Source organism: Rhopalosiphum maidis, chromosome 2 (genome assembly GCF_003676215.2).
Source record: "Rhopalosiphum maidis isolate BTI-1 chromosome 2, ASM367621v3, whole genome shotgun sequence".
Taxonomy (NCBI): Eukaryota; Metazoa; Arthropoda; class Insecta; order Hemiptera; family Aphididae; genus Rhopalosiphum; species Rhopalosiphum maidis.
Genome location: NC_040878.1, coordinates 63,906,121 through 63,933,758, shown reverse-complemented (window position 1 = coordinate 63,933,758; position 27,638 = coordinate 63,906,121). Strand labels below are relative to the sequence as shown.

Sequence of the window (27,638 nt, the reverse complement as noted above, 5' to 3'; positions counted from 1 at the left end):
AATAAGTTTATCGTCTTTAATTTTGAACATTAATAGTTCTGATAACCGTATTACATTCTTACATCAAAGATAGTTAGATACATTTGTTTAAATTGAAATGTCAAATATATAAATACTTATCTAATAACAAAAAGTTCAAAAACTTTAACTAATCATGATTTACAAAAGGAAAAAGAAGTTTTTATTTCTATCTACTTCTTAGTTGACGTCCAACATAAAGTAAAAACTTTAAAATCAATTTTTTTTTTAATTAACTTTATTAAATTGAAAATTTACAATAATAATATTCACGATATGGGTAACTATAACATAAAAAGTGCACGTTTTTAAAATATTATTTTATAGTTGATTCAGTATCAAAAATAACAACTAAAAAAAAAAAAAAAATGATTGGGTTATTCGTGTTGTACGCAATTATTTGTTTTCGTTAACAGGTATAGATCATATAAAGTCGGCGTATGTATACGAACGACTAGATGTGCAAACTTTTAGGCGATTGCGAAAACTGTGAAATTAAATAATTATTGATTGTGCACCGGAGCTATATACAGTTATTCAAAAACATATTGGGAACCATTTTCGCTGTACGGTGTAATACACGTAATACGTTTATAATATTGTGTAAATATATTATTGTTTTATACGGATTCACAATGATATAGAGCTTTATAATATAAACGCATAATCGATGCAAACGGCGGTATTGACGAAACTTCTGTCCACTACGGATTTTCTAGGACACAGTCGTGGATCTTCACGAACGTCTCGGAATAGAACATGGAGCACACCGCCGCGTTGTTGTCGTACGTCATCTCCGGGATTTTGTGCTCAGGGTTGACAGACACCTGTAACGACAAAAACATCGTGTCTTGACGCTATAACGTATAACACATTATTATATTGTATTCGTTCGATTCAATTCAATTGCGGTGTCACGGACAGGAGACCGTGTAATAATAATATTATGTGCTCTGCAAAAGGAGTGTAGAAGACAGTGAGCCAGTAGTCGACCAGCGAAAACAAGTGTTTTCCGATGACAGCGTATTAATATATAGATTTGCAATAGTATTGGAAATTTTCGTTTACTGACGTTTGGGGAAAACAGAAACCTACATAAGGATACGAACGTGCAATTTATCGACATATATATTATATATATATATATATATATATAATTTATTCATAGAAATAAATATTGATCAATCATCCAATAACCGCAATGGTAATCGCGGTGAAAGCATGCTGGTAACATATTAATTAAATATATATATATATATCTATATAATTATATAAATATTGGCATGGTGAGAGGGAGTGGAGGTGCTTGAAATCGATAATTCGTGTATACCTGTCTAAATATGTATAACATATATATATATAAGCATTAATATACATTGTATATATTATATAAAGATTTTAGTCAAACGTCTACAATACTTATTACACTGCTAGTCGACTAATGAACAGTTTTCATAATATTCCTAAAAATTATTTTTCTAGGCACGCCATTTCTAACAGTAATAGTCACTGCATGTCATAATATGATAAAAACGGAAAGATCGGTCGAACAACTAATACCAAAAATAAATACAACGTTGTCAGAGAAAATAACTCGAGCACGTATATATACTATATACATATGCTTAAGGCGTTAATTATTTCGTTATTTTTAATAATTCACAGTATAATTATTATAATAAGTAAAGCGGTTATTTAATGTGTTTATTGAAATATTCCGGTTTCAAAAATATTTAAAACATTTAAGTTTTAAAAACAACATACAATCATAAGAAATATGTTATCTGTTTTATTATTCTGATCATTCACATCATGAAAAAATTGCTGTTTTCAAGAACGATACAAATTCGAATTAATCCGATTTTACAACTGAATTAATTACCACATTGTAACCGTGTACGTGGTTCACGGTATTTCGCGACTTCGCGTTCTTACCTTGAGTGTATATAGCCCTGGGTTCAGGTCAGTTACGTCCACCCACTGACAGTCGATGTTATGCCGGTAAATATCCGAGCAGTTAACCGATATGCCTTGGTCACCGTAATCAGCGCACGCGAAGGCTGGCCTAGCGCCGTCCGTGCACTGGTTGTCTTCCAAACAAAACGACGCCTTGTGTCCTTCGGCAACCTTCATGCCACCCCCGTCTAGCACGTCGAAAGTGGCAAATACTTCCATGCTATGGTAGTGCCTGCAAAAACGATATTATTATAGTGACCATTAAGGTAAGTAGTGTTATAGGTTTCTTTTCTAAACGATTATATTCATCTTGGATTATTATTGTCTGCTAAACGTATCATGAAATTTATTACAAATCAATAACAAACGCATTTTGATATGGATTTGAAATCAAAAATAATATTATTGAAAAAATTGTAACTCCAATCGTTGTCGTTATAAGCATTTCTACTGCGTATAATATCATAAGTAACCTATTTATTGTATTATATTCATTAAAACTCAAACCGCTGTTTGTATTTATAGTTTATACTAAATACACTATATTTCCAATGTTTATTTTCAAGAAAAAAACGATAAAAACGCATGCACATCGTTAGCAATATTATTGAATTAAAATATGCAACGTCGTGGAAGATAACCACATGGATGATATTAAAATATTTTACGTTTCCTCAATTCAATATCCTCGAAACATGTTATTATGTACGCCGTGTCGGAGGTCGGAAATTATGTGACTAGAAAAAAAGCTTTTCTGGTATTAGTCACGTAAAATCAGTTAAAATACAGTTGTACAAAACTATAATAGTTAAATAAAACTATACTTTTTTACCTTTCCCGACAAACGTAACAATTATTGTAAGTATACATTTTCAGAGAATTATACAAAACATTGGTGTAGTAATTCATCAATAAAATTGCTTAATTTTAGTGAAACATTATGATTTATTATGGTAAATTTTGCATTATCGTGTCAATGCACTTGTCTAGATTTGTTTACAATATGTTATATATTTGTCAATACGTAAAATGACACATATACAACTGTTTGTGTCATCATCTTAAAGCTGCATTATCTAAAAATAAAAATTACTTTTTGTGCTAATGTTCTGATGGCTGCACTTGGAAAATACGAACCATTGTAGTAAACCCAATCGACCGCATTTTATTGAAAACCACAACAATAATAAACATAAAAATATATTAGTGCTGTCATTATATTGTATTATTGTTATCGTAAATCGTGTACATTGTGGTGGACGCCGTAAAACTTAATCAACCATACCACCATAGACGGAAATCAATCTTTAAATATATACTAACTGCCCTGTTAACTCGCCAAACTTGATCACCTCCAATTTTTCATCAATAAATATACAAATTTTATTTTTTTTAATTACATATAAAATGATTATTTTGCCTTACCTATTTGAATCTAACCATCTATATGATAATTAAAATATGAATGTATAGTTTCTGAGTTGATAAGCATTAAGTATTAAAGATAATAGTTTACGATAAAAGATTAAAATAATATTATGTGGGCTGGGGTTTTAAAATATTCGTTATTATTTCTTGAAATTGTATAATTTGTAAAACTCATCCGAGTATAATAAGTATTATTTTAAAAAATACACATAATATATTATATATTAATTTTATCATTAAAATTATTATTAGTAGTAGTACCTATATAACTTTAAACAATTTCGATTAAAATTAATTAAAATTTCCATATAATTATCTATTTAATTGTTATTTTAATAATAAAGGATTGTTTCCAAAAAAAAGTTTGTAATATTACTAAATTGCATGCTTAAATGATAAAAAATAATATATATTTTAAAATATAACTCTTAAGTAGATATATTTAAATATTCCAAAAACGAGAATTTGATTAAATTTTTAGTGAATTCCAAGATGATATACTTTATTGTAAATATGAGTGGATGTATACAAAGTAATTATTCACTAAGAATATTTACCCTTGTTTTTTTTAATTCTGTAAAAAACTTTTTGATTTTTGGAATGTTTAAATATACTTATAGACTTTTTTTTTTTAATTTTTGAGATTTACTGTGCTACAAAAAAATTATCATATGAAAGTAAGAATTTTTTTTCAAATGAAATCTTCACCTTCTTTATTGTAAATCATTTAATTGATTTTGTTTTTAAATGTAGATGTACGTAATTTAAAATTTGAGCAAGTAATCATAAAATAGTAGTGGTCAGTTATTAGTATTTTTAAATTTTCATAGCCATATTTAAACTTATTATTCTGGATCTTTAACAATAAAAAAGGGAATTCTCATTTCAAAAATAGAATTTTTAATCGCCACAAGATATACTTATCAAATAATATAAAAAATCTCAAAAATTTGAAAATATTCGTTTGAAATATATATATAAAATATCAAAAATTAAATCCTTATTATTTAATTAATTCTATATTGAAGAAAAAAAGATTAGCGTCTCCGGCGATTAACTTTGTATATGTGTAATTAACCTGCACCCAGAAATAATAGATATAATTAACAAATATTATTAGTTAATTTAATATCAATTGTTTGTTCTAATCAATATTAAAAGTTTATTTTTGAATCATTATGATTATACTAAAGTTATAATAATTGTTTTAAAAAATATATATATATTATTTGTCGGGACAAGACTTTTTCCACGGTTAGTTTATAATATTTTCCATCCCTTAATTGTACTTTACATATTTAAATTGTGTACTGTGACTGGAAGCGGGCGGTTACTGTACTCGAGCATCATAATAATTTATACAAGGTGGGTAATAAATATGATATTATTATTACCTAGACGTGACAAAATTACATTTGGTTTTTTTTTTTTTTTTTATTTATCAATATTATCAGCATTGCCATAATACATAACGAGTCCGTGTAATAATGCATTCGGTATATTATGATAATATTATCGCAATTCGTTTTTCTGTTGAACGAATGTTTCTGTCCGAAACTCCGCGCGTGATCGACAATTCATCGTATTATAATACGTCAACTGACTTTTGTTTTAGTTGTTGTCTTGGCCCTACCACTGTGCATACTAAAATAGTGAGCCTCTCCAAAACCACTCGTCGGAAGGTACTTGGATTATATTATTTATATTTTGATCTCGGGACGAACGCATCGGAACGTGTAATGTAGCTCTGTAGGTATACCTATTACAGAGAAGACGAGTCGTGAACAATACCGTATTCGATGTTTATGCGATTCGTTTTACATTTTTCCAGTACCGTTTATCGGCGAAAATCAATAACGTTCGTAATGTATAATAATATATTGTGTCATGACCACCGTTCGCTTTAGACATATTAGAATTTACTAAAGTACCCTCAATTATAATCGTATGTATAAATATTTTTTTTTAATTAAATTTCATAGCGGCATTGAGTGTAGACGGACATATAACATTGTGATATGGTATACACGAATGATTATTACTATGACCTGCAGCTGAAATTCCGTGAAATTTGTTTAATTATTATTAATTTCTAGAGTATTTTAAACTTTAATTTTCTCGAAAACAATAATTGTTAATACAACATATTTTTTTTTAATTTATCATTTTGCTGCATAGTTGTTAAAATTACAACTTTTATGTTATACGATTAAAACAATTCTAATGTAAATGGAAATATTAACATGATTTTCAATTTAAACTTTTTTCATTTGAATTTAATATAATAAGGAATAATATATGGGGTGAAAATGGAATTATTAAATTTACGAATATACGGGTTTTTTCAATTACAAACCTATATTAATTATATTCAGAAGGTTTGTTAAGTAACCCAATTATTCTCTGCTGAGACTTATACTTTCCTTGTATAAACTAATATAATGTAATTAAGACTATTATCATTTAAGGTTCTCTCTATTATAGTAATTTATTAAATTTATATTTGTATTGACGTTTTGACTTTGATAATAACTATAGTTTTTTTCTTATATAAATCATTACTTTTGCTTCCCTCTTGTACATAACTTAGAAATATCGTTTCGTGTTTTTCCTAAGATTTCTCGTTTCACAATTTATTGATTAAATGTTATTTTTTTACTACGTTTTTATAAATAAATATCAATAACAGCTAATGTATGTATTTTATATTTTTCTATAGTAAATGTCCAATGTAAGTGTACGTAAAATCTACTTCAATTACATTTTTGCATCATATCAAATTTTCAAAAGTTAATAAAAAATCTAATAATAATATACTTGTGTTTATATTAAAATAGTTTTTCTAAAGAAATATCTATTTTAAGATAAAAAAAAATAATTATTATAAATAAAAACGGGTAAATATTTAATGATATCAGAGAAAACAAAGAAAACACCAAGAAATATAAAAGAAACGTTTGTAATGTTAATTTTTCGTATCACAATCTTTGATCAACCAAAATTTTAAATCAAACGAAACAATCTCAAAGACAAAAATTAAAAATGGTAAAAAATATATAAAAAGAAATTAAACGATGATTACGACTCATTTATATATTCTTAATTTATGGACATTTTGTGAAAAAACATTAACATAAATTAATACTTATGAGTTTCAATTGATGTTAAAAAAAAAAATTATTATTAATTTTACAATCAACATTATATCTGAAAATTTCTGCTATTTCAAAAACAATCATACGCTCTTTTAATAATTATAGTAACTAAAAAACTAGGTCACGCGTAGCTCATCGATAAGTCAGTGCGTAGAAGTACATACAATAATATCGTCGTGACCTTTTTATCTTTTTTGATTTTAAATGTTATTGCCGTTATGAAAAAGGACTATGGCGAATATTGTCCGTTTGAAAGCTCAACAAATATCGTAAGTCAGTATTTTGTATGACTTTCAAAATGAAAGCTATGCTACTGCAATATTACATTTACACAACAGAAGCTTACTATCCGTCAAGAATTGATTGCGTGTATAAATGATAGTACGTTTTGAAATAATATTGGATGTGGTATGTCCTTAGTTTATAGTCAAACCGTGATAGTTTCAATAAAAAAAAAAAAATAAAGCACTATATGGATCAGTTATATATTGTTTAAGTTAAAAAAAATTGGTAGCAGTGATATTTTTTATGAAAAATAAAACAAAATTACACGTCAGTGAGAAGTAAATACATTATTCAAAAAATATTTGCGAAAATCTACACTAAAAGATTTATATTTTAATTTTTGATATTGCAAAACAAATTTGTATCAAATCCCATTTTTCCCATCAACTATACAAGTACAACTGGCTATTTGTCTGGGTTGTAACGGATTGAACGTAATATTTCACCGGTCGGATTCGTCCTCGACCACTACCGACTGATGGCCTGATTTAAAACTTCATTAATCACACATTTTTTTTTATTTTAAAAACAATTGTCATCTCACCTTAGAAAATAAACTAGAAAGAGCACCAGCCACTGATTTTAAATCAAAATTCGATGATCACGTAACAAAAAAGTAAATATAAGTAAACCTAACAGAAAAAATAAATTACATTTTGAGATTATTCATGAAACAATTGATAAATAAATTTTCTCAAACAACAACGTCAGATTTAAGTATAGATTATGCCTTCTCCGGTCCGGATTGAATATATACGACCCTACTCTTGAATACCTAATGAAAAAAAAAAACACTTGTATGAAATGATGATGATTCGATATTATCTCTGAAATATTTCATTCTTTCAAGTTTCCGTTCGTATAAATCGTTTGAAAAACTGTATCTGTTTTATTAAATACATAACAAGGCAGTTATTAAACGCCCTGCAAAATCTATAGTAATGATAAATTGAGAATACGGTGATCTTGTTTATAGGTGCCCACTTGGAAATTCAAAAATTCAAAATTAAAACAAACGCATAATTTAAAGTCTATAACTAGACGAACGTGCTCACAACATCGGTCTGTACAATACTCAAAACGCGGTGCCAGAGACTTATAGTATTTGCATGTTTTAATAACTATAATATTGTATATTATTATAATTCGTTCATCATGTTTATGCATAGCCTGTCTAACACGTACATGTGACACTGATGAAACTGCCACAGATGTTTTGGCACGGCCGGCCGGAACGGAGCGGTACCGACATTTGTGATTTTCGCGGTAAACCGCAGCAACCGCCGGGTGATCAAGTGCCAATCGATTTCGTCTCGCCGGAGCTGGTACGCAGACGACGCCAGGCAATTCTCTTCCATGGCACACTGCAAGAAATACATCTGTCTGTCCTCCAGGTACGCCGATCTGATCAGTTCGTCAGCGTTCACCGCCAAATCCGCCATCTCTGAGACAAACAGTTAATATTGTTATTTGATTTTACGTACTGCCCAAAGCATAATAATATATAAATATATATATCATAATAACCTATTAAGTATAATTTATATTATATTATATTAACTAAGTGATAAAGAAAAATGTATCATCAAATATCGATTTTTCAGTACGTTATATTATGTACATGACTATAAAGCAAAATTGAAAACTACTATGATATTCATTCAACATGTGAAAATAATAAGAAACTTAAATGAACATAAATTAACTAATCAATAATATATTTTTTTTTAACTGTTGTTAGTTTTTATTCTGTTTCTCGTTCCTTAGGCAAAGCTTTAATTTACAGAGAGTAGTACTTTTGGTTTTGGCAATTGAGAATTAATTGATTGATTGATTCCCTAAACTAATATAATTCGATGTCATGGTATACCAGGTGTAGCCTAAAGACAAGTAATCCCGAAATTTAGTATAAAAGCGTTTCCGGCAATTCCAACACAAAAGTTTTTAATTAAAAATGTTGGTTTCCTCACCAAATTCTTGTTGCTGATGATCTTTGAAAACAACGAGCCAGTAAAAAGCTTTTAAATATCATTAGCAACCTTCGCCAAACGTTCGAACACTTTCATTAATTTTATGAAGCAATTTTGTACACTTAAACAAAATACAATGATACCCTTATAAAGACATTTCCCACTTGGAAAAAAGTAGTTTAAAGTTACACCTTATACCTACGACTTGATAAATATCTTATAGATAATTTAAGACATATTCACAAATCACCAAAAAAAAAAAAAAAAAAAAATGTAATCACTTAAGTAATATGTGTACTTAAGCTATGTAGATAACAATAGAAGACGTAATATATAACTCAATATTTTGATTACTTTAAAAGTTTTTTGACGATTATCTGTAAACACAAATAGTCAATTGATGATAAAAAATTGAATTCTCACTAGTCACTACAAATTTAATTCAGTTCCAATACTAAAATAATATTCATGATTTAAATTTTTAAAAAAAAAAAAACAGATTTCCATTTATGATTATTGCATATTGTTTTATTAATGAGAATAATGATGAATTCGATAATATAATGTACAACACTTTCTAAAGATAACTAGTAAGTGCTTAACAGAGGAAAAACTATTATTAAAAACGTGACAAACTATACACAACGCAAAAACCAACACGTTATAGAATATTGTTTGGGAAAAAAAAATGTTCCTGCGCAAAATATTTTTTCGATGACAAAACTTTCAAACTATCACATTATGCATAATATACCTATCCGAATACCTATCTAAGTCACCTATATAAAGATATGCGTTACTGTTTTTCGATCAGAGAACGTTTTCGCAGAAAAAAAAAATCTATAGGTAAGAAAAAAGGATATTCGTTCGAAGCAATCAACTTAACAAGTTTAGGAGTTGCGTGGTCGGGTGATTTTCGCTACGGACCGTCAAATGTTTCGACTTCCTTTCTTTTACAAAGTTTTTCGACAAAAACGTCACCACTGCTGCCGAAGACCTATATAGAATATATATATATATACATTATTATATTGATGTGAAAATAAAAACACGAGACTGAGGAAATTTAATTCTGACCGATAGGCCACTTTCGGGTGTTTCAAATTAACTGCCACAGGGGATAGTCAATAATTGATTTAAGAACCAACGGGACCCGTCCCAATGTCGCCATTCATATTTAATACACGGTCCGTCAGTCACGGCAGTATAACGTAGTTATTGAAACACCAAGCCACCACTGCAGACCGCTGACTCCCCACCAAGGGTTTGTCATATCGGCATCGCCTCGTCGATAAATCATATGATTATTACTCCGTAATATTACATGAAATAAATTTTTTATGAAATGACAGCTGTTAATAAAATATAATTGATACCGTGTATTGCGAATTTACGATGAATAAAAAACCCAAACGACAACGAACTGTCATCATTGTGAATACCCATAAAACGAAACATTTAAAATATATACATGGTTGATTCACCGAGCACACTCATAATCGTTTATCCGTTTAATAATACATTTTTTTTTTTTAATTCTATATATTTTTAAGAATACTTGAGGCACATATTTCCAAAACGTGGCTTATTGTTGCGTTCTGTGTCGTAATTATACGCATTATTCGACTAAAGAGTTACGTAGATTAGTATTGCCTAGAATAATTGCATTGTCGTTTAATACGTACCCACTAAACACGTATTATATTCATAATAATCATTCGAATTCTATATATTATTATGATTTTATTGTAAAGATATAAATTTGTACCCAACGGAATCGTACATGGCTAACGATTATTATAATACAATGGTTGTACCTACATTTACTATAATAGAAAATTGTTCATGTTATAAAAATATACGTCTCATAAAACATTAAGTTCAACACATTAATGGCTCAGCGTACCTACCTATATATATATATATATACCTAACATCATTATAACCATACTCTATTGCTGAATTCTCGGACAAACTACTTGGTATTATATCCATTTACAGCATAATAATATAATAGGTATATTGGTACTTTGACGCAACCTATAATACTGCAGGGTGATCGATTTAACGCAAAACACTCATATTATTTCAGAAAACCCCAACGTTTTTTAAGTATCTTTTTTAAGTCATTAAAAAAGAATATTTTTTGGGAAAAAAAATGTACCTATTTATTATCTTTATAAATTATTTTAATAACAACATACATATTTAATTACAATATATACCTAAGCAGAATATTTGAATTCATATAAATCTAATCTAAATTAAATAGCTTATTAATTAAAATTAGATATTTAAAATTTAGGTAAGCGGAATAGTGAAACAACATGTTGAGTAATAACTGCCCATGCATTGTTGTACCACTTCACTATGCTCATAAAAATGTATAAATTAAAACATAAACTACTCGTCCGAAATTCGATTTTTGTATCAAAGTACTCCAAAAAATATTGTACTTTGGAGTGGTGAATTAAAATTTTTTATTGAAAAAAATAAAATATGAAGAAATTAGAAGTATAAAATTATAAAAAATTAATTTTTTTATGAAAATATTATTTGTAATGACATAAAATCATGTAAAAATAATATTTTCGAAAAGTTTGTAATTTTTGAAATCATAAGTTATTTTCGTTAAACAAATCATTAATATATACTTAGTAAAACCTATAGCAGGTACATATTGAACTATTTCTGTGAATATAAATTTTAACAGAAACTATGCGTATATTCTGTCGTCGACCGCGTACTTATAGGTACGAAATAAAAAGCATTTTACTAGTTGGTACTTTCACGTTAAATAGTTTTGTTCAAGTGAAATATTATACATTTTTTATCCGATACAAATATCCGAAAATATCTTGTAACAAAATAAAAATACTCGTGGGGGGTCAACTGTCGAGGATAATGACAATTTTTAACATTGTACATCGACCAGCTCACATTGTGGAAAATAATGTTCAATTCAAAAAAATAAATTAAAATAACTCATCATCTCATTTTCAGTAGCAGTGTTCAAACCTACTGAAAATTTATATTTTATGAAACACTCACTATTTGGCGCATTCTGACGAGAATTAATAATAATAATTAAAAAAAAAATGCAACAACACAATAATGTATTCCAGTGTAAATAAATTATGTGTTCCCACTCTTGGTTATAAAACATTAATAAATAAATATATATATATTATATAATGTATTTGTATATTACAATTATATATTATATAGGGGTAGTGAGTATTCGTATTTGTTCATGTACATGTATGCACCATACGTTTTTAACACTGTTTCAATGACACTTAATGAAGAGTTTTTTACATGTTGGATTTTTTTCTATAGCAACATGTTTTATATAATTAAAAAAATACTTGTATGGATTGTTTTACTAAAAAATAAAATTTTAAATTAGATGAGTACTTATCGTGTGCTATGTAAAGTACGCAATTATATATATATATATTTTTAACTGAATTAAAATAAAGTACATTCCGAATACCTACAACTATTACACCGTTTCCGTAGGTTTATTTCACAAATATATAGGTCATGACAACTATTTTTCAGTTTTTCACATATATTTTAAACACAAATTCTCTATCTCTAAATGTTTATTACCATTGCTCGAATATTCAACTATATACACTCGATGTTACTATTTATTTATACATCACAATTTTTTATATTTTTAACGATTTTTAATTCTGGCTATTCAACAACTAAAACGCTATGCCATTACATTATGGGTACAATATGAATCGGCATAATAATTTTATTATGATTTTATTTTTTACCTTAACATATACAATTTTTTAATAATGATGCCTTACAGCAGTTTAAAAAAAAAAATATCCAATTTTAATATAGGATCTCTTAGTAGACAATAAAGTTATGCATGAATGCCATGAATAACAATGAAAAAAATATTAGTTTTTTGTTTATTGTAATCATAAAACATTATTAATAGTTTAATAAAAAATTTCATCGAATCGAAAATAACTTTACCTAAAATACGTCCTGGAGATAAAATTAAATTCGCAAAAAATAAACACCCCTGGTTTTTAAATTGTAAAAAATGGTACATAATAGTATATACCTAAAAAAAAAATCCCGTTTTCATGCAAGCCTGTCTGACATCCAAACAGCATTGAAAACACACCACCAACAAACTAGTAAAAGGTCGTATATATGATGATACTCTTGTTAATCACTTAACACGTTTTGCTCTATACATAATGATGTATTATAATTTATGATCAGTGCCTAATCATGCGCGCGGCGATACGATTTGTATGAATGACGAAAATCACTCACCTCGGACACACACGACGGCGGCTACCGTCTCTTTCCTGGTCGAACACGTTGCCTTGTGCTGGTGATAGCAGTTAGCAAGCGACGATTCGTTTCCAGCACATTCGACTGCCGACAATACGACCGGAAGATCCAGCCCACCGAACCGGTCTGTCTGGAAGGCGGCTGCTGCATACCCAAGCCCAATGGAACGGCACACGACCAACGCTTCTAGCACTCCGAATCCGTCGCCGCATATCACGCCCCAACCTGTAGTGACATCAAAATTAAAAACACTATTAATTTAGGTAAGATCAAACGTCAAAAATAAAAATTATTATAATATATGATTTTCCGTCGAACGAAAAATACAATGCTCGAGTCTTAACTACAGAGGGCTTAATTTTTGATTTTAACACTTATCAATATTTCGGTGAACTTTTGTGAACTTATAATAAATTATTATAACTCATAAGTATCTATGTAACAGTATACGTTTTTCCAAGGCTAAATTTTGTCATTGTATGTCTTTTTTTCTTAACACGAATACACGATCATAAATTATTTTCATGATATCAATTATCGAGATAAATACTCTTACAAAAATATCAATGAACAAAAAATATATAATATTGAACAAATAGTTATATTATATAATCATTTATATAAATAATTTAAAATCAATACAACTGGTGTAAATTGTACATCCTTACAGGTTATTGCTAACGATTACACAGCTCTAATCTAAACTTTAAGTATTTATATAAAAGAAAAAAAACTTTAATCATTAGTTATACATTAACAACTTTATGAACAAATATTTTTTTCGTGTTCTTTATCAGATAATGAAACAAGAATTGCAGATAGTTATTAAATAAAAAAACACGAAACATTGTATTTATTTTTCCACAGTTAAGTTTTATAACGTCATCTGTGTTATTTGCAAAATTACGGTTTTTAAGAAAGAATTTAAAAAATCGAACAATGTTAGTATTGTAAGTATCAGCTGTAAATGAATCACTCTGTATAAAAAATATACGTATAAAGGACACGCTCACCTATATAATAATTTACTATACGGTATCAGTATAATATTTTGATAATATATATCTATAACGGTTTTCTCTGTGTAATAATATAGAGCAAGTATTTTTTTTTTTTTAAATCGATAAGAACAAAAACGACCCTCTCGCATGCCCATGCCCTCCCAAACACTCGAAAAACATTTTAGAATTTACTACTATAATATATACACACACACACACACACATACACACTGTTCCGTTCTCATTGTTTTCCCACAGTCTTCTCTCTGCACCACCACCGCCCCGGAACCATCAACGCGACTCGCGCGAGAAAAACCCGATTCCCACTCGCGTTCCTCTCGAGCTTTTCTTTTACTTTCTTTCCCTTCTCTTTTAAAGATAACTCGTCCTCTACCATCGCATTTTCCGTCGAAATGAAACTTTCCTCCGCGTTCTTTACAACACTATATAATATCACAATATTATATTTTGTTGTTTATATATATATATATATATTTATTATCACCGGCCGAATCAAACGTCATCGATAGAAGACCTACAAATATAGTATGAGTATCTATATAGGTGACGTGCTTACGTACAAATCAGCCGTCAAATTTCTTTTGTTTGTCTGGGCTTATAATGTTTACCCGATGTGCTTTTTTCGATAGTTTTATCCTGAACAAATTGAACGAAAACTTCTGGAAAGTATAATATGCTGTACATATAGTCGTGGAACTCGTGACGGCAAGAATGTCTGTACGGTGACACCGCGTGTTCCAAAGTATAAATAAAACTCAATCAAGAACCGTAGTCTCCATCCACCCGTGTGTGAGCATAACTATAATACAACATGTATCTATATAAATATTATCAAAGTCACAAAAAAGTTAGCGTTATATTATACTTATCCGATCCACCACCGGCCTGACACATATTTGAAAAATACTGTTATTGAATTGGTTTATTTTTTAAAGTTTCCGTGTACGCGCCTTAGCGATTCACGCTAAATTCAGATTTTTATTTGGCACACGGGTTATATGAAATACACCTACGGTCGTTTAGTAAAAACTCGTAGTGTAGAATTTCACAGAGCAGATGGAGTTAAAAATTATACCGTTAAAAACGTTAAATAGGAATAATAATAATAATAATAGCCGTTCTATCAATATTATGATTGGAAGAGAAAAAATTATTAAACAAAATGACTAAAACGTTAATTTATACTTTTTCGTTGTATTTTGACTTATCTCGCAATCGGCTACTCGATTACGAAGTCGGAAGGGCACAGACATTTTTTTCGTACAAATATAAGTGACCGACTGTAATTTATAATAATTTTGGAACCACAATAAACGCCGTCCGCTGAGATTGAAAAACAATATTGCAACATTTTATCATCGTTTATCGATCGATCTCACTCTAAATCGGACTTTTTATACCTTACACTACACATCAAAAACATTCACCACAGATGACTGTAAATAAAATTTAACGTCAAAGCTGTATTGTTTTGGAGATTGTTTTTTCTTCGATAGTTTTTCACGTTGACATTTTTTTATGGCTTTGAAAGAGGTCGGCAGTATACTAGTCACAGTTAATGCCGAAAAATAAAGTCCTATATTTTTACCATGTTTGCTTATTTTAAAACCTTATTATAAATTCTAAGTTCTTACAAAAAATACAGATTTCAGTTCAAATCAATGACTTGACTTAATATGTACCTACCAAAAGATATGGGTATTTAACCAACGTACGAAGATTAATGATTTATTTAATATTTAAGTATTAACTGTGAAGTAACTGAATTCGTGAATTCGTTTAATATTTTTCTAAAAATGTTAGAAAAGAAATTTTAGATAATAAATTATTAAAAAAATAAGTTTACACGATTAATGTGATTTCTCGAAAAAAATTTTCTAGTGCTTTTCTAAATTAAGTAATTTTTTCAAAATAAAAATAAATAACCATAGTATTAGTTCTACACGTAGTGAATTATTGTGTACAATATCTGTTTATAAGTCAATCAGTGAAGTTTAAAAAAACATTCGCAAGTCAAAATGTTCAACATTGAAGGTGCACGCGTTATTAAAGTATAAATCATTAGCGTTCGCTATACAGTGACAGGGTAAAACTTTTTATTTATTATTGCAATATGGTGCATCCATAATTTTTTAGTAAAATGTGTCATATTATTATATTATTATTGTATAACAATTCTATTGTGTCTATGTGTGTGTGTGTGTGTGTGTGTGTGTTGGGAAAAAGGATAACCACGTTTACTTGATGCAATGAAACATTATCATGTTAGACAAAACCTGTGCAAGTCTAGATTATGCAAATTCCTTATTGCATTGTGTTTCGCTGTACAGTGGTAATTTCAATTTATATCAACGACCGAATGATTAATTTATTCTACCAAATAATATATTATATTGTTATTGATTTAAGGGATATTATATTAGGTTTATAACGTACTAACATATTTCAATTTCAAAATAATCGCTTTTCGCATGAATTTAAATAACAAAATTGCAAAAAATTATTTTGTATAGTGTCATAATTTGATAAATTACGTACACGAAACTATTTTATCAACTAATTATTTTGTATTTCTTATTTATTTTTTCAATATATCATTATTATATGATTTTCTGTATAATTTTTAACGTTTCTCGTTGAGTGTGGTACATGTATTTCAATCTCAGACGTGTAGATGAAAATTTTCAAAAGATTTGAACTCTGTTAAACGTTTAAGATATTTATTATGGTAATAATCATTTAGGTGAAATTCGGCAGATTTATAAGCCACCGTGGTAATGGTCGATATATTGTAAATTTGTTCATTGCAGAAAACGGGTAGGGGGACAGTATCGCCTTAATAAATAGTTATATTCTGTAACGTTACTATATTCATTAGAATATAGTAACGTTACAGAGTATAACAATTTAGTTAACGCTTGAAGTTCGACAAGAACACTTAGTCAGCTTTGTGAGAGGGAACAAATTGCATTTGTTAATAATAATTAGGCTTATGGCCAAACAAAACGAATTTTATAGACCTTCATTTTTAATTAACTAATAATATCTACGTTGCAGAAGCTCAACACTTTTTAATTGTTACAGCGTTTAAAATACCTACTTTATTTTCCGAATAATTTTTAACGTTATGGTGCTTTTATTTCTGTTTCATACCACCGCGATATGATTTATTATATTTTATTTACTTTTAGAATATTTCTTTTCGCATCAATACAAATAACCCGCAGTTAACATACAATTACATCGATTCGACTTCGATTGAATAGAAAACGTGATTCAGAAATTGTCTTACCTTCAAAATTCTATGGCAGTATATACTTGTTAAACAATATTAGTAGTCAACAAGATACCATCTTATACTATACTGAAACTCACAAAATAATTTAGTTTTTAAAAATGATGATTGTTGGTAAAGATAATTTTACGTTATCACTTTAAAATTAATGGTTTTTTTAATTGCATTGAATATTTGATGCATTTGTCGAAAACAATGTAGATATTTTAAAAATGTATTAAATAACTTTTTATGCATCGTATAAAAATACATTTAAAAAACTTTCACCCTATAGTTACTTTATATTTTATGGTTTCTTTATTAAAGACAAAATAGTCTGCGCGTTAAACATTCCGACTTTTATACGAACAAGCTAATAAAAAAACAATTCGTGTCAATAGAAATAATCAAATAAGCAATTCAAGTGGACTGTACAAATAAGTAGACGTAAAGTAATTTTATTTAAAAAAATATATAAAACGAACTCTAAAATAATTGTAATACGTTTTTTTTTTTTTTACTATTATTTATATTACTTGTATTAGATGTCATTATTTATAGGCACTGCGTAAAATATACAGAAATATGCTCTTTCGTTCAAATATCGTAGAAAATGTTCAAGTGTTAAAGATACTAAAAACTACCTACTCTTTTGGAATTAAGGCAGATAACGAACAACACTAACGAACTGTAAATATTTACCAATGACTTATTTTCGAATTAATTATATAACTAGCGTCAAAACAATATACAATATATATCCATTGTAGTATTTTCTTCGATAAACTAAAACGTATATATAGAATTTTTGTTAACGAATGATAATAATGATATTATACAAATATGTGACTCGACATACCGTCGTTAGTCTTTGCTTCCACTCTGCCTTCTTCCGATGTCCTGCCTCCAGCCAATCGCAATTCAATATCCGATCCCGAAGTGTCCTATGCATAAAAAATAAAATCAATTTATTGTCTATAATCCCAACTCCTTTTTTATGAGTTCAAGACTATAACAATAATAATATATAATTTATGTACCAATTTGAAATATTTTTCGTTACAATTTCTATACAATATTTTTTTTTTTTTTTTGAGGGGGGAGATTATATAATATTTTTCAAGTTTATCAAAAGTTCAAAATCGTACGATAACCGTGACCATTGGTAATAACTAATAAGTTTATCGGCTAAATACGATATAATATTATATTATGTATAATAGATAAGTCCTGACGTTATAAGAATCGATATTAGCGATACAAACGTCAAAAAGTGAAATTAAATTCAAAAATCATTAATACAGTATATGGCGAACGGCTTAAAACGATTAAGATATAAAAGTTAATTAAAAGGTATTATTGCCATTACTTTGATCCTATTTTTTCGGACGACTTTTTTTGCCGAAACCGTCACTGCAGGCACAGAGTATTTGGGCTTTTCGGGTTCCGGCGAACCGCACACCACGCCAGCTGCCTCGGACGGGTCACAATCATTCTCGCCCCAACTATCAAACCGGCACTCAGAAATTTCCATCTCTTGACCACCACACTGAGTATTGTCCATCCAATACTTTCCTGCACGAAAAACAGTTACAGTCGTTATTATTAATAGTTGTTAGTCTCCACCCACATATAACTATAATAATAATATATATATATATAGGTAATAATAATTATTATTATTTTATAATATGACGTTTTTATCATCATTACTGGCTGTTTGACCGAAGTGCGAACTGTGCGTAACCCTCGACGTGCCGTTGTAACCAAGTTGTCTGCACACCACTTGTCCTTCTCGCGCATCCCATTCGTCATCGCAGATGGCGCCCCATTTTCCAAGATGCATGATCTCCACGTTACCTGTAACAATAAAAAGAAAAGCTAATAATTGAATATTAAAATTCTCCATGACCGTCTATATGGTCGGCACATAAGGTATGTAAATGTTTTCAAGCCGTTTTTTATTTAATATGATAACTATCGTCTATCGTTATTACTCGTGTGTAATTATTAATTTACCATGATTACACGACAGTTGAACGTCATATGAATAGAAAGAATTTCTTGACGTTCATAATATTATACATCAATAATGTTCGATTTCGTCCTCTGTTAATTTTTTTTTTATCAAAACTTTAGTAATTCTAATCCCGAAAAAATGCGTTAAAGAATTATACAAACTATATTTTTATATTTGTGCATTCTTTTATACAATTTAATAATTAAATCCTCAGATAAATTCACGAGGAGTCTTGTCATTTCAATGCTCGACGTTTTTGTCCCTGTGTATTTATTTGCACGTATTTCAACTGAAGACTGCATTTAAAAGACATGAATTGCAAGTCATCAATTAGAATTAAACAAAAGTCAACGAGAAAATTACTATAAGTACTAACTTGAGAACAAGTTCAAAGAAGGTGCTCTAAACTAATGGTGACAACATTGTGATCTCGGCGTCTTGAAATCGACGATTGTATTTATGTAGTCATATATCTAGAGAACAATATATTAAATGTCATATTATTCAAAGGACCCCTACGTTTCTTGATGCTGTAAATTGAATTTTTTTTTTTTTTTTGTAATCGATTAAGTCAAACATAAACGATTATAGTAACAGAAACTGATATTGTCGAGTCGGCGTAAAAAAAAAAAAAATTATAAGCCACGAGTTGTGTAGGTATATCGTTAAATGTGAAGCGTGTGAGTCGTATAATAGGTACCTATGAATATAAAACATATCATACAATAATACCATATGGGATTTTGATACGCCACGCCTGCCTTTCCGTATTTACGACCACTACATCGTAACCCGCGGTTAGGTTCACCTCGCGATTATATCATTACTTTACTATATTATTGTAATAATATTATAAAAATCGAATTGCTCGTGCGAGGCCAACTGCGACGGCTTTTACGACCGCCCAGGACCGCGTAATCGTATTTCGATTACACCCGCGTCGTGTAGTAGTGATTGTATTATATGCTCTTAACGTTCGCGATCCCGGTACGCGATAAATAATATTAATACCATATATATATATATATATCAATTGTCCGCACCGCACCGCACACGTCGACTAGCTCTCTTATTGTTCCGCACGACGAACGTGAATCCATTTTATTTTTTCGAGACCAATAGTGAACCGTCACGGTTTTATTTGACAATGATATTATTATTTTATGTTTACATTGTATCGTTTATATACGATAATAAACAGGGATTTCATTTATACTCAATTGATTGATATATTACACTATAAATAATCAAACCCAATTTTTTTTCGTTTAATAAAAAATATATTTAATTCTGATTAATCAGATATCGAACTTCTTGTACAGTTCTATATCTGCACATATTTTTTTTACTATTACCTGGTCTATCCTTTAAAATTAGTATGCCTAGATATACAAGTCACTGTAATGACTTTTATGATTTTAAATATTCAAAATCTGCTGATTGTATACTCATAATAGTTTATGACATAACATAATCGTGTAATTTTAAATACATGTTTAATGAATAATTTTTGAAAAATGGGGGTGAGAATATTTGGTGAATCATTCTATATACTTATTAAATTCTATATTTTCTAAGCTGTTGTTCACCTACCGTTACCGACGGAAATACCTAAATAATTCAGAATAATTTTGCTTAAATTTTGTGCTACCTACCTTATTTATTGATCAAATAGTTTAGTAGCTATATATCATATAAGTAATCGCTAAAAGTTTAGTGGTGCGAGGTGGTGAGGTGGAGAAATATTTTATCATCCCACGAACGTATAGTGTACGAATATTTACCGCTCCTTTAACTATAAGCGCTTATAGGAGATAAACTATTTATTAAATATTGAACATAAATACATTCAAATTTATTCTGCATAATACATAATATCATAATATAGGACATTAGGATTATAATTTATTTGAAAATCTAAAATTCAAGTTCATTATTGGCTATCAATTTATTTAGAGAAAGTCACGATTTTGAAAATACATATAGATAATATTATACTTTATTATAATTTATATATTTTGTGGTCAGTGTAAAACTTACAAAAAAAAAAAGTAGACAAATGGGTGTCGCTTTTCTGTACATTAGGTGTTGATTGGTTCACGGTTATGAGTGTGTTAAATTTGAATTCAATGTTATATCATTGTAGGTATATGAAAATCGTGATAACTTACTGTTCAGCAGAGACACGAACTGTCAACCTATGTCACTAAGTATATTTCATAACATATTTGTTAGATATACCTATTAGTCATGAATTTACTTTTAATATTATGATAGGTCAATATAATTTTTTTCCGAAAATATGGCATTGATTATATTATTAATACTTAATTATAATAATAATAATATATTATATCGATTTATATAACTTCTAATTTAATAAAATCTTTCTGTTAATCAGTAAAAACCCGTAAAAGAGTAAAACTAAGTTCATAATATAAATAAAAAATGTAGTTTCATAATATTATAGTAAAATTCATAACAATAAAAAATACGTAAAAGTTTTAAGTTCCACGAATAATGTTTTTGATCTATAAGAAAATAATTAACATTGTTATTCATCGTTAAAAGAGTTATTTTTTTTTTTATCAAATATTAATTCTTCAAAAACTTTGAAAAATTATTATAATTGTATACTTTTTTTATTTCTTAGTTCCAGTATGAAATACTTATGAAGAATCTTATATTACATTTTCAAACCTTCGTTATAAAAATTAAATAATTTATAATTTTTTCAACAAAGTATACTTGTGATTTTTTTGTTTTTATTTTGTAAAGATTTAAACTTAAATTAATATAAAAAAATATTGTGGCATGTGTGCATATGTATTTTTTATAATTGTATGAAGATAAAAGAAACATTTTACCTATGTGAGATCTTGTATTTTATTTTTAATAATTTTAACAATCGAATACTTTATATAGACAATTATAGGAAAAAAAAATGAAATTTTCAGTTATATTATATAAATAGTTCAAAAAGATTCGATATATTTTTAAAATTATACCATGTATAGAAAACATTTTATTATATAAACACTTAAATAAAGCGTCGTGTTGTTGTGGTTAGTTGTTTTGGAATTATAACAAGATAAAAAATCGATTTTGTCGTAAACTGAATAATTAGCGTAAACATTTCTGTTTTTCCTTATCATTAATAGAAGTAATGATGATTAGACCCCTCCTCTACCAAGAAAAAAAAAAGCATTTTCACTGTCCTATTAGGTGCCTAACGGCAGTCAGAAAAATACATATATCATTGTGAAATCAATACATTCATCGTCAAGTTCCAAATCTAAAATCTCAAAGTCTTAAATTCAATGCGTATTTTAAAACTAATTCAAATAATTGATAGTTTAAAAAAAAAATAACCAATTACATAATAATTTATTACTCGTATTATAATACCTCATCGTATTTTAAAAATGGAGGATTTTTTTAAATCTGTTTTTATGCATGATAATAAGTAGCGAAAAATAAAATAAAATTTCAATCAACATTTTGTGTTACTGTTACAAGGAAGCAAAATGTTCCTTTTGTTATAATAGTTGTTGCTTTATTCAAATTTACCATGGTTAGCTTGATATATTAAAAAGATGTTTCGACATTTTTTTTTCAGATAATCTAAGCATTTGCTATGATAACTTTATACTTATAATTTTTCATAAGATGTTATTATCATCATTAGCGTAATCTATTATTGTTTCTACAGCAATCGCATCTAATTATATTCAGACACGTAAATAAATAATAATCACCTACACATGGTGATTTAAGTCCTGGACTATATGTTAGTTACGTTTATACAATACGTACAATACTGTGGTACAAATAGGTGCCTATTATCTCATCTATGCTCAATAATGTTTAATTTTCCCCGTCGCGTTTTCGATTAGACCAATTAATTACTCGCTTGCAACACAACGCGACTCGACAATCGAATCGTAGCCGATCTAATATTATTGTTACCATAAATCTTTACGAGTTATTAGATGTACAGCAGTGGTCCTGATGTTGTCCAATTAAAACTCGATCTACATGATACATTCGTTCGGCAAAACCCAAACAATCGAAAACGTACTAAAATGGTATGGGAATGGACACAGACACGATACATTTATCAAAGACCCCATTCCCCAAATTTGGAGGATTTTCAAGATTCTATATTGTTCACGCCATTTGTTTAAAAATTATTATCTGAAATATCGTGATAATAATTGATAATCCCGCGGGACACAAGCGCCACCAATCGTTATGCACGACAACAATACGTCATATTTCATTGATTTAATAGCACTGTGCTTGGACTACCTGGGTGTTTTAATGAAATGTATGTCGGACGGTCGAGCCAATTTCGTTGTTTTCGTATATGCGCGTCTTACACGAACGTCACAATATAAATATTCTTATACTATGATAGGTATAATGATGCGGTACCGAATACAATTATTTCACTCCGATAGGTACCTCTATAGGTGGCGCGTAACCCATGTAAGGCTGTCGTAAAGATTGATGAACTGTATGGATCGTCGCAACGCTTTACGACGACGGCGAGACGCGCACAACACAATGTAATAATAACGTGTATGGTCGTGGAGCCGTCGATAACGCGTGGCGTCGTGTCGGTCCACGCGTCTATATATATATATTAATATTATATGAAAACCAAGAGTGTAATATGTGTTTTCTTTTTTTACGATTGACGAAATAAACTGCAGACGGTGAACGGTGTTCGTCGTCCGCAGACGGCGGTGGCGGTGTGGATGACGACGACGGGACGGGCGCCTGTATAATAATAACACTCGGCCCACGCCATTGGGTCCGAACGGTCTAAAATCCCATACGACGTATCTTCATTACGTAATATCATGTAGGCACCTGCCGGTGGAATATTATCACCGTGGACGTGTCGACATGACGTGTATTGGACAAAGACCTCATTCCCAAATACGGTAAACGCGTTTTAAGCACTATTGACTCCCCGGCGGTGTTCCGACTCATTTCAAAAGGGCTGTTTTTTTAAATGTGTACGCTGTTAGCAGGTCAAACGAAATATTAGATTTCATTCGTCGTCTTGTCCTGAAACGCGTGATGCTTTAAAATATTGCTCTTTGGTACGTCCTATTTGTGAACACTAATCAATTCTATCATTTCCGTATCAATCAGGTCTTAAATATAAATTAGGAAAAATTCTTTCATTTAAATCTCCCATGACCAGAAAACCGTGAATTCTCCGTTTGCACACTAAATTCTATCTATTTTGAACCTAGAAATACCGGTACAATAAGTCGTTGGCGATTAGATTTTATTTAATTTGTTCGTCTCGCCAAAAATAATCCCATTCAAAATACATTACAACTTCACGTTTCCACATTTCTATAACTTATAAGTATTTATTTTGTTGTTATAAATTTTTTTTTTATTTTTTCATGTTGTTATCATATTACTATCAACGTACGTTTGTTGTTATGATCTAATTTATATTATTGCGACTGGAAAATAATTGAAATTTATGTCTATATATTTTATTTATTTATATCATTATGCATGACAATATCATAACGATAAATCACAAATGACCAACGATCTATCTCATCCAAATTTACAGCAATATTATAATCGAAATTTCGCATATCATTCGAGTCCACGCTCTGTTTTTCAGAAAATAAAAACGTCTCGATAAATTAAATGTGCCCCGGGCTAATAATATGAGACACTGTACCTATGGTATTTATGTATCATCAAGTACTTAGTTGATGTTTTGAAATTATAATTTATACAACTGCTGTTTGACCTAAATAATAAAAGTTAGTATTAATTATTTTGTACTATACTTTATTTTTTTTTATCATAGGAACTTAGTAACTTCAATTTATAAGACGCATTTTCTCGGGACTAAAGCGAATAACCAAAGGTTTTAAAACATAATTAAAGATAACATCATGACATGAAAAGGTATAGATATAAGCAAATAACAAATTGCATTACAACTATAAAGTACTTACGTAAAACCTCTATAAATCTAATAATTAAAAGAAAAAAAAACACTAAAATGTCTGAAAATCTATATTTTTATGATTTGCATAAACAACAATAAAACATTTTTTCGTCCTAATTTAATAATAATTACACGTTTTTAAAAGGATAGTTTAATTTTTCAATGCGATTTTATTTTGGAATTTAAAAACAAAATATTTACTATTCAAATGGTTAGATTAATGAAAAACCGAATAAATATAAAAAAAAAAGTTATTAAAACTCGAAATAGGAATTAAATAAAAACTAATTTTTATTATTGAATAATAGTGTATTTTCGTTAAATATTAAAAAAAAAAAATTAAAGTTATCATTTCAATACATAAGTTTATAAAATCAATATTAAATTATACGTTTTGTCAAGAAGTACATCTTTAAACTATTTAAGCTACGCGCGTATCGTTGTTTGTATTTGTATTATTTGTCGACCATAATAATTTCTAATAATATTAATTGGTACCTTCGTACTCGGATTCGCCGTCGACTAGCCTCACCATTCCCTCGAGACTCTTGTGATTTTTCAAATAGTTTTTAATCAAGTTCGCCCTCCAATGGTGTCTGCGCTTGACGGCCCGTCGGCAATCGACCGTCGGCTCGAGTAGCGATAACAGCCCCAGCGCTAGCATGAACATAACCATCAACACCTCCGCCACCGGACGACGACCGTTGGACTTCCGTAGATCGCGATCGCGGCAACCCGACGTCGCGGCGGTGACCATGTCGTATTACGTGCGAACTACTGTGGACCGGTTGACGCTTCAGCAGTGAGACAGGCGTGATACTGTGTCGATCGCTGTGCGGTCTGCAGGACGAAACCGATATGTCGTCTCGGATTTTCGTTCCCACCATTACTACCGATTGCACGTGAATCCTATGATGAATATTATCGTAAGACGATGTAAAAATAATCGAACAATTCACATACGGTCGACTGCAGCTGTCGCCCACCTATACCAACACTCTAGTATATGTGTATACAGTATGATATCAAACGCCATGGTCTATACGTTTGTTTACTTTCTGCGATTCAATTGAATTCGGGAATTTAAAATAGCCATTACGTGTGCTTTAAGATCCTAGTTTAAATCTTAAATATCCGGAACGTGGAGTTATCGCACGGTCCGTGATAATAAAAATCACCCTAGCGAGATATTATCGTAGTAATATAGTAGTACAATACTATCGGTCAGTTCCGGTCGAGGTGTAGAGCCAGGCTATCGAGAGTAGTGCGTACCGTGAATTGGTCGTACAGCCATTGTGATATTACGCGGACTACGAATGGGTGACGGCAGTATGTGCCGGTATGAGGACTTAGACACAGTCTATAAGGGCTACTGTCACCGGAATCGCCCCGTATGCAACGTATTTTTCACATTGCTGGTTTGTGCCGTCGAGAGAGAATAGGTCATGGTTGTCGTATACATATCATTTCGGGTTTGCGGGTGCAGCACGATAATAATGTTTAACGTTAAGGTCGTATCGTCGGCAACGCGTTACGCAGATACGCGAAGACGGGCAAATTCGATTACGGACAGTACGATATGTCACGATCGCGCTCCGATATTATCATGTACCGACGCTTATATTATTATTAAATGACCGTGTTTTATTACATTTTCATATTAATGTAATACGCGTAATACGCGTCTATAACAACGCGCTTGCTTAGAACTCTGCAAAAATAATCAGGTCGACGGCGGCAGCGACGGCGATTCGCCTCGCTCGCGCTGTTCGATCCGCCGTAAAACGTCGTCGTCAGTCGGAATTCAATCACCCCGGGCTTTTGTGTTTGACAACAATCGTACGAGCGGCAGCCGACAGCGCGACGTGTGCACGTCATAACGCTATATTACCGCGGCACGATGATATTCTGCTGAATTTAAGCTTTATTTCCGAGAAAATGAACTCGGCGGAGATCATCACGCACGCAACAGCTCTCGGCTAATATCAATTTGTACACACATATTATACATAATTCATGCGCGTGTGTCGTATTATATTGTCTAGGTACATTGTTTCGGGGTAGGTTTACAAAAAAACCATCCCTAGAAATGCGCACAAAAAAGTCGTACCACGAAAACAATGGACCGAACGAATGGCGGAGAAACTTCTTACACTTCTCATTACTATTCTTATTTCGCG

At 29.9% G+C, this 27,638-nt stretch overlaps 1 protein-coding gene across 1 annotated transcript; it reads right to left on the bottom strand.

Moving 5' to 3' along the window:
• Positions 1–349: 349 nt before the first annotated feature.
• Positions 350–26,259, bottom strand: LOC113553068 (lysyl oxidase homolog 2). The gene is made up of 8 exons (XM_026956204.1): positions 25,957–26,259; positions 19,154–19,300; positions 18,810–19,015; positions 18,300–18,384; positions 13,124–13,369; positions 8,028–8,286; positions 1,954–2,206; positions 350–845 (listed from the first exon to the last, which is right to left on the bottom strand). Exons 1-8 carry the CDS (start codon positions 26,213–26,215, stop codon positions 723–725), a joined length of 1,578 nt encoding a protein of 525 aa, XP_026812005.1. The 5' UTR covers positions 26,216–26,259; the 3' UTR covers positions 350–722.
• Between the last annotated feature and the right edge of the window lie 1,379 nt (positions 26,260–27,638).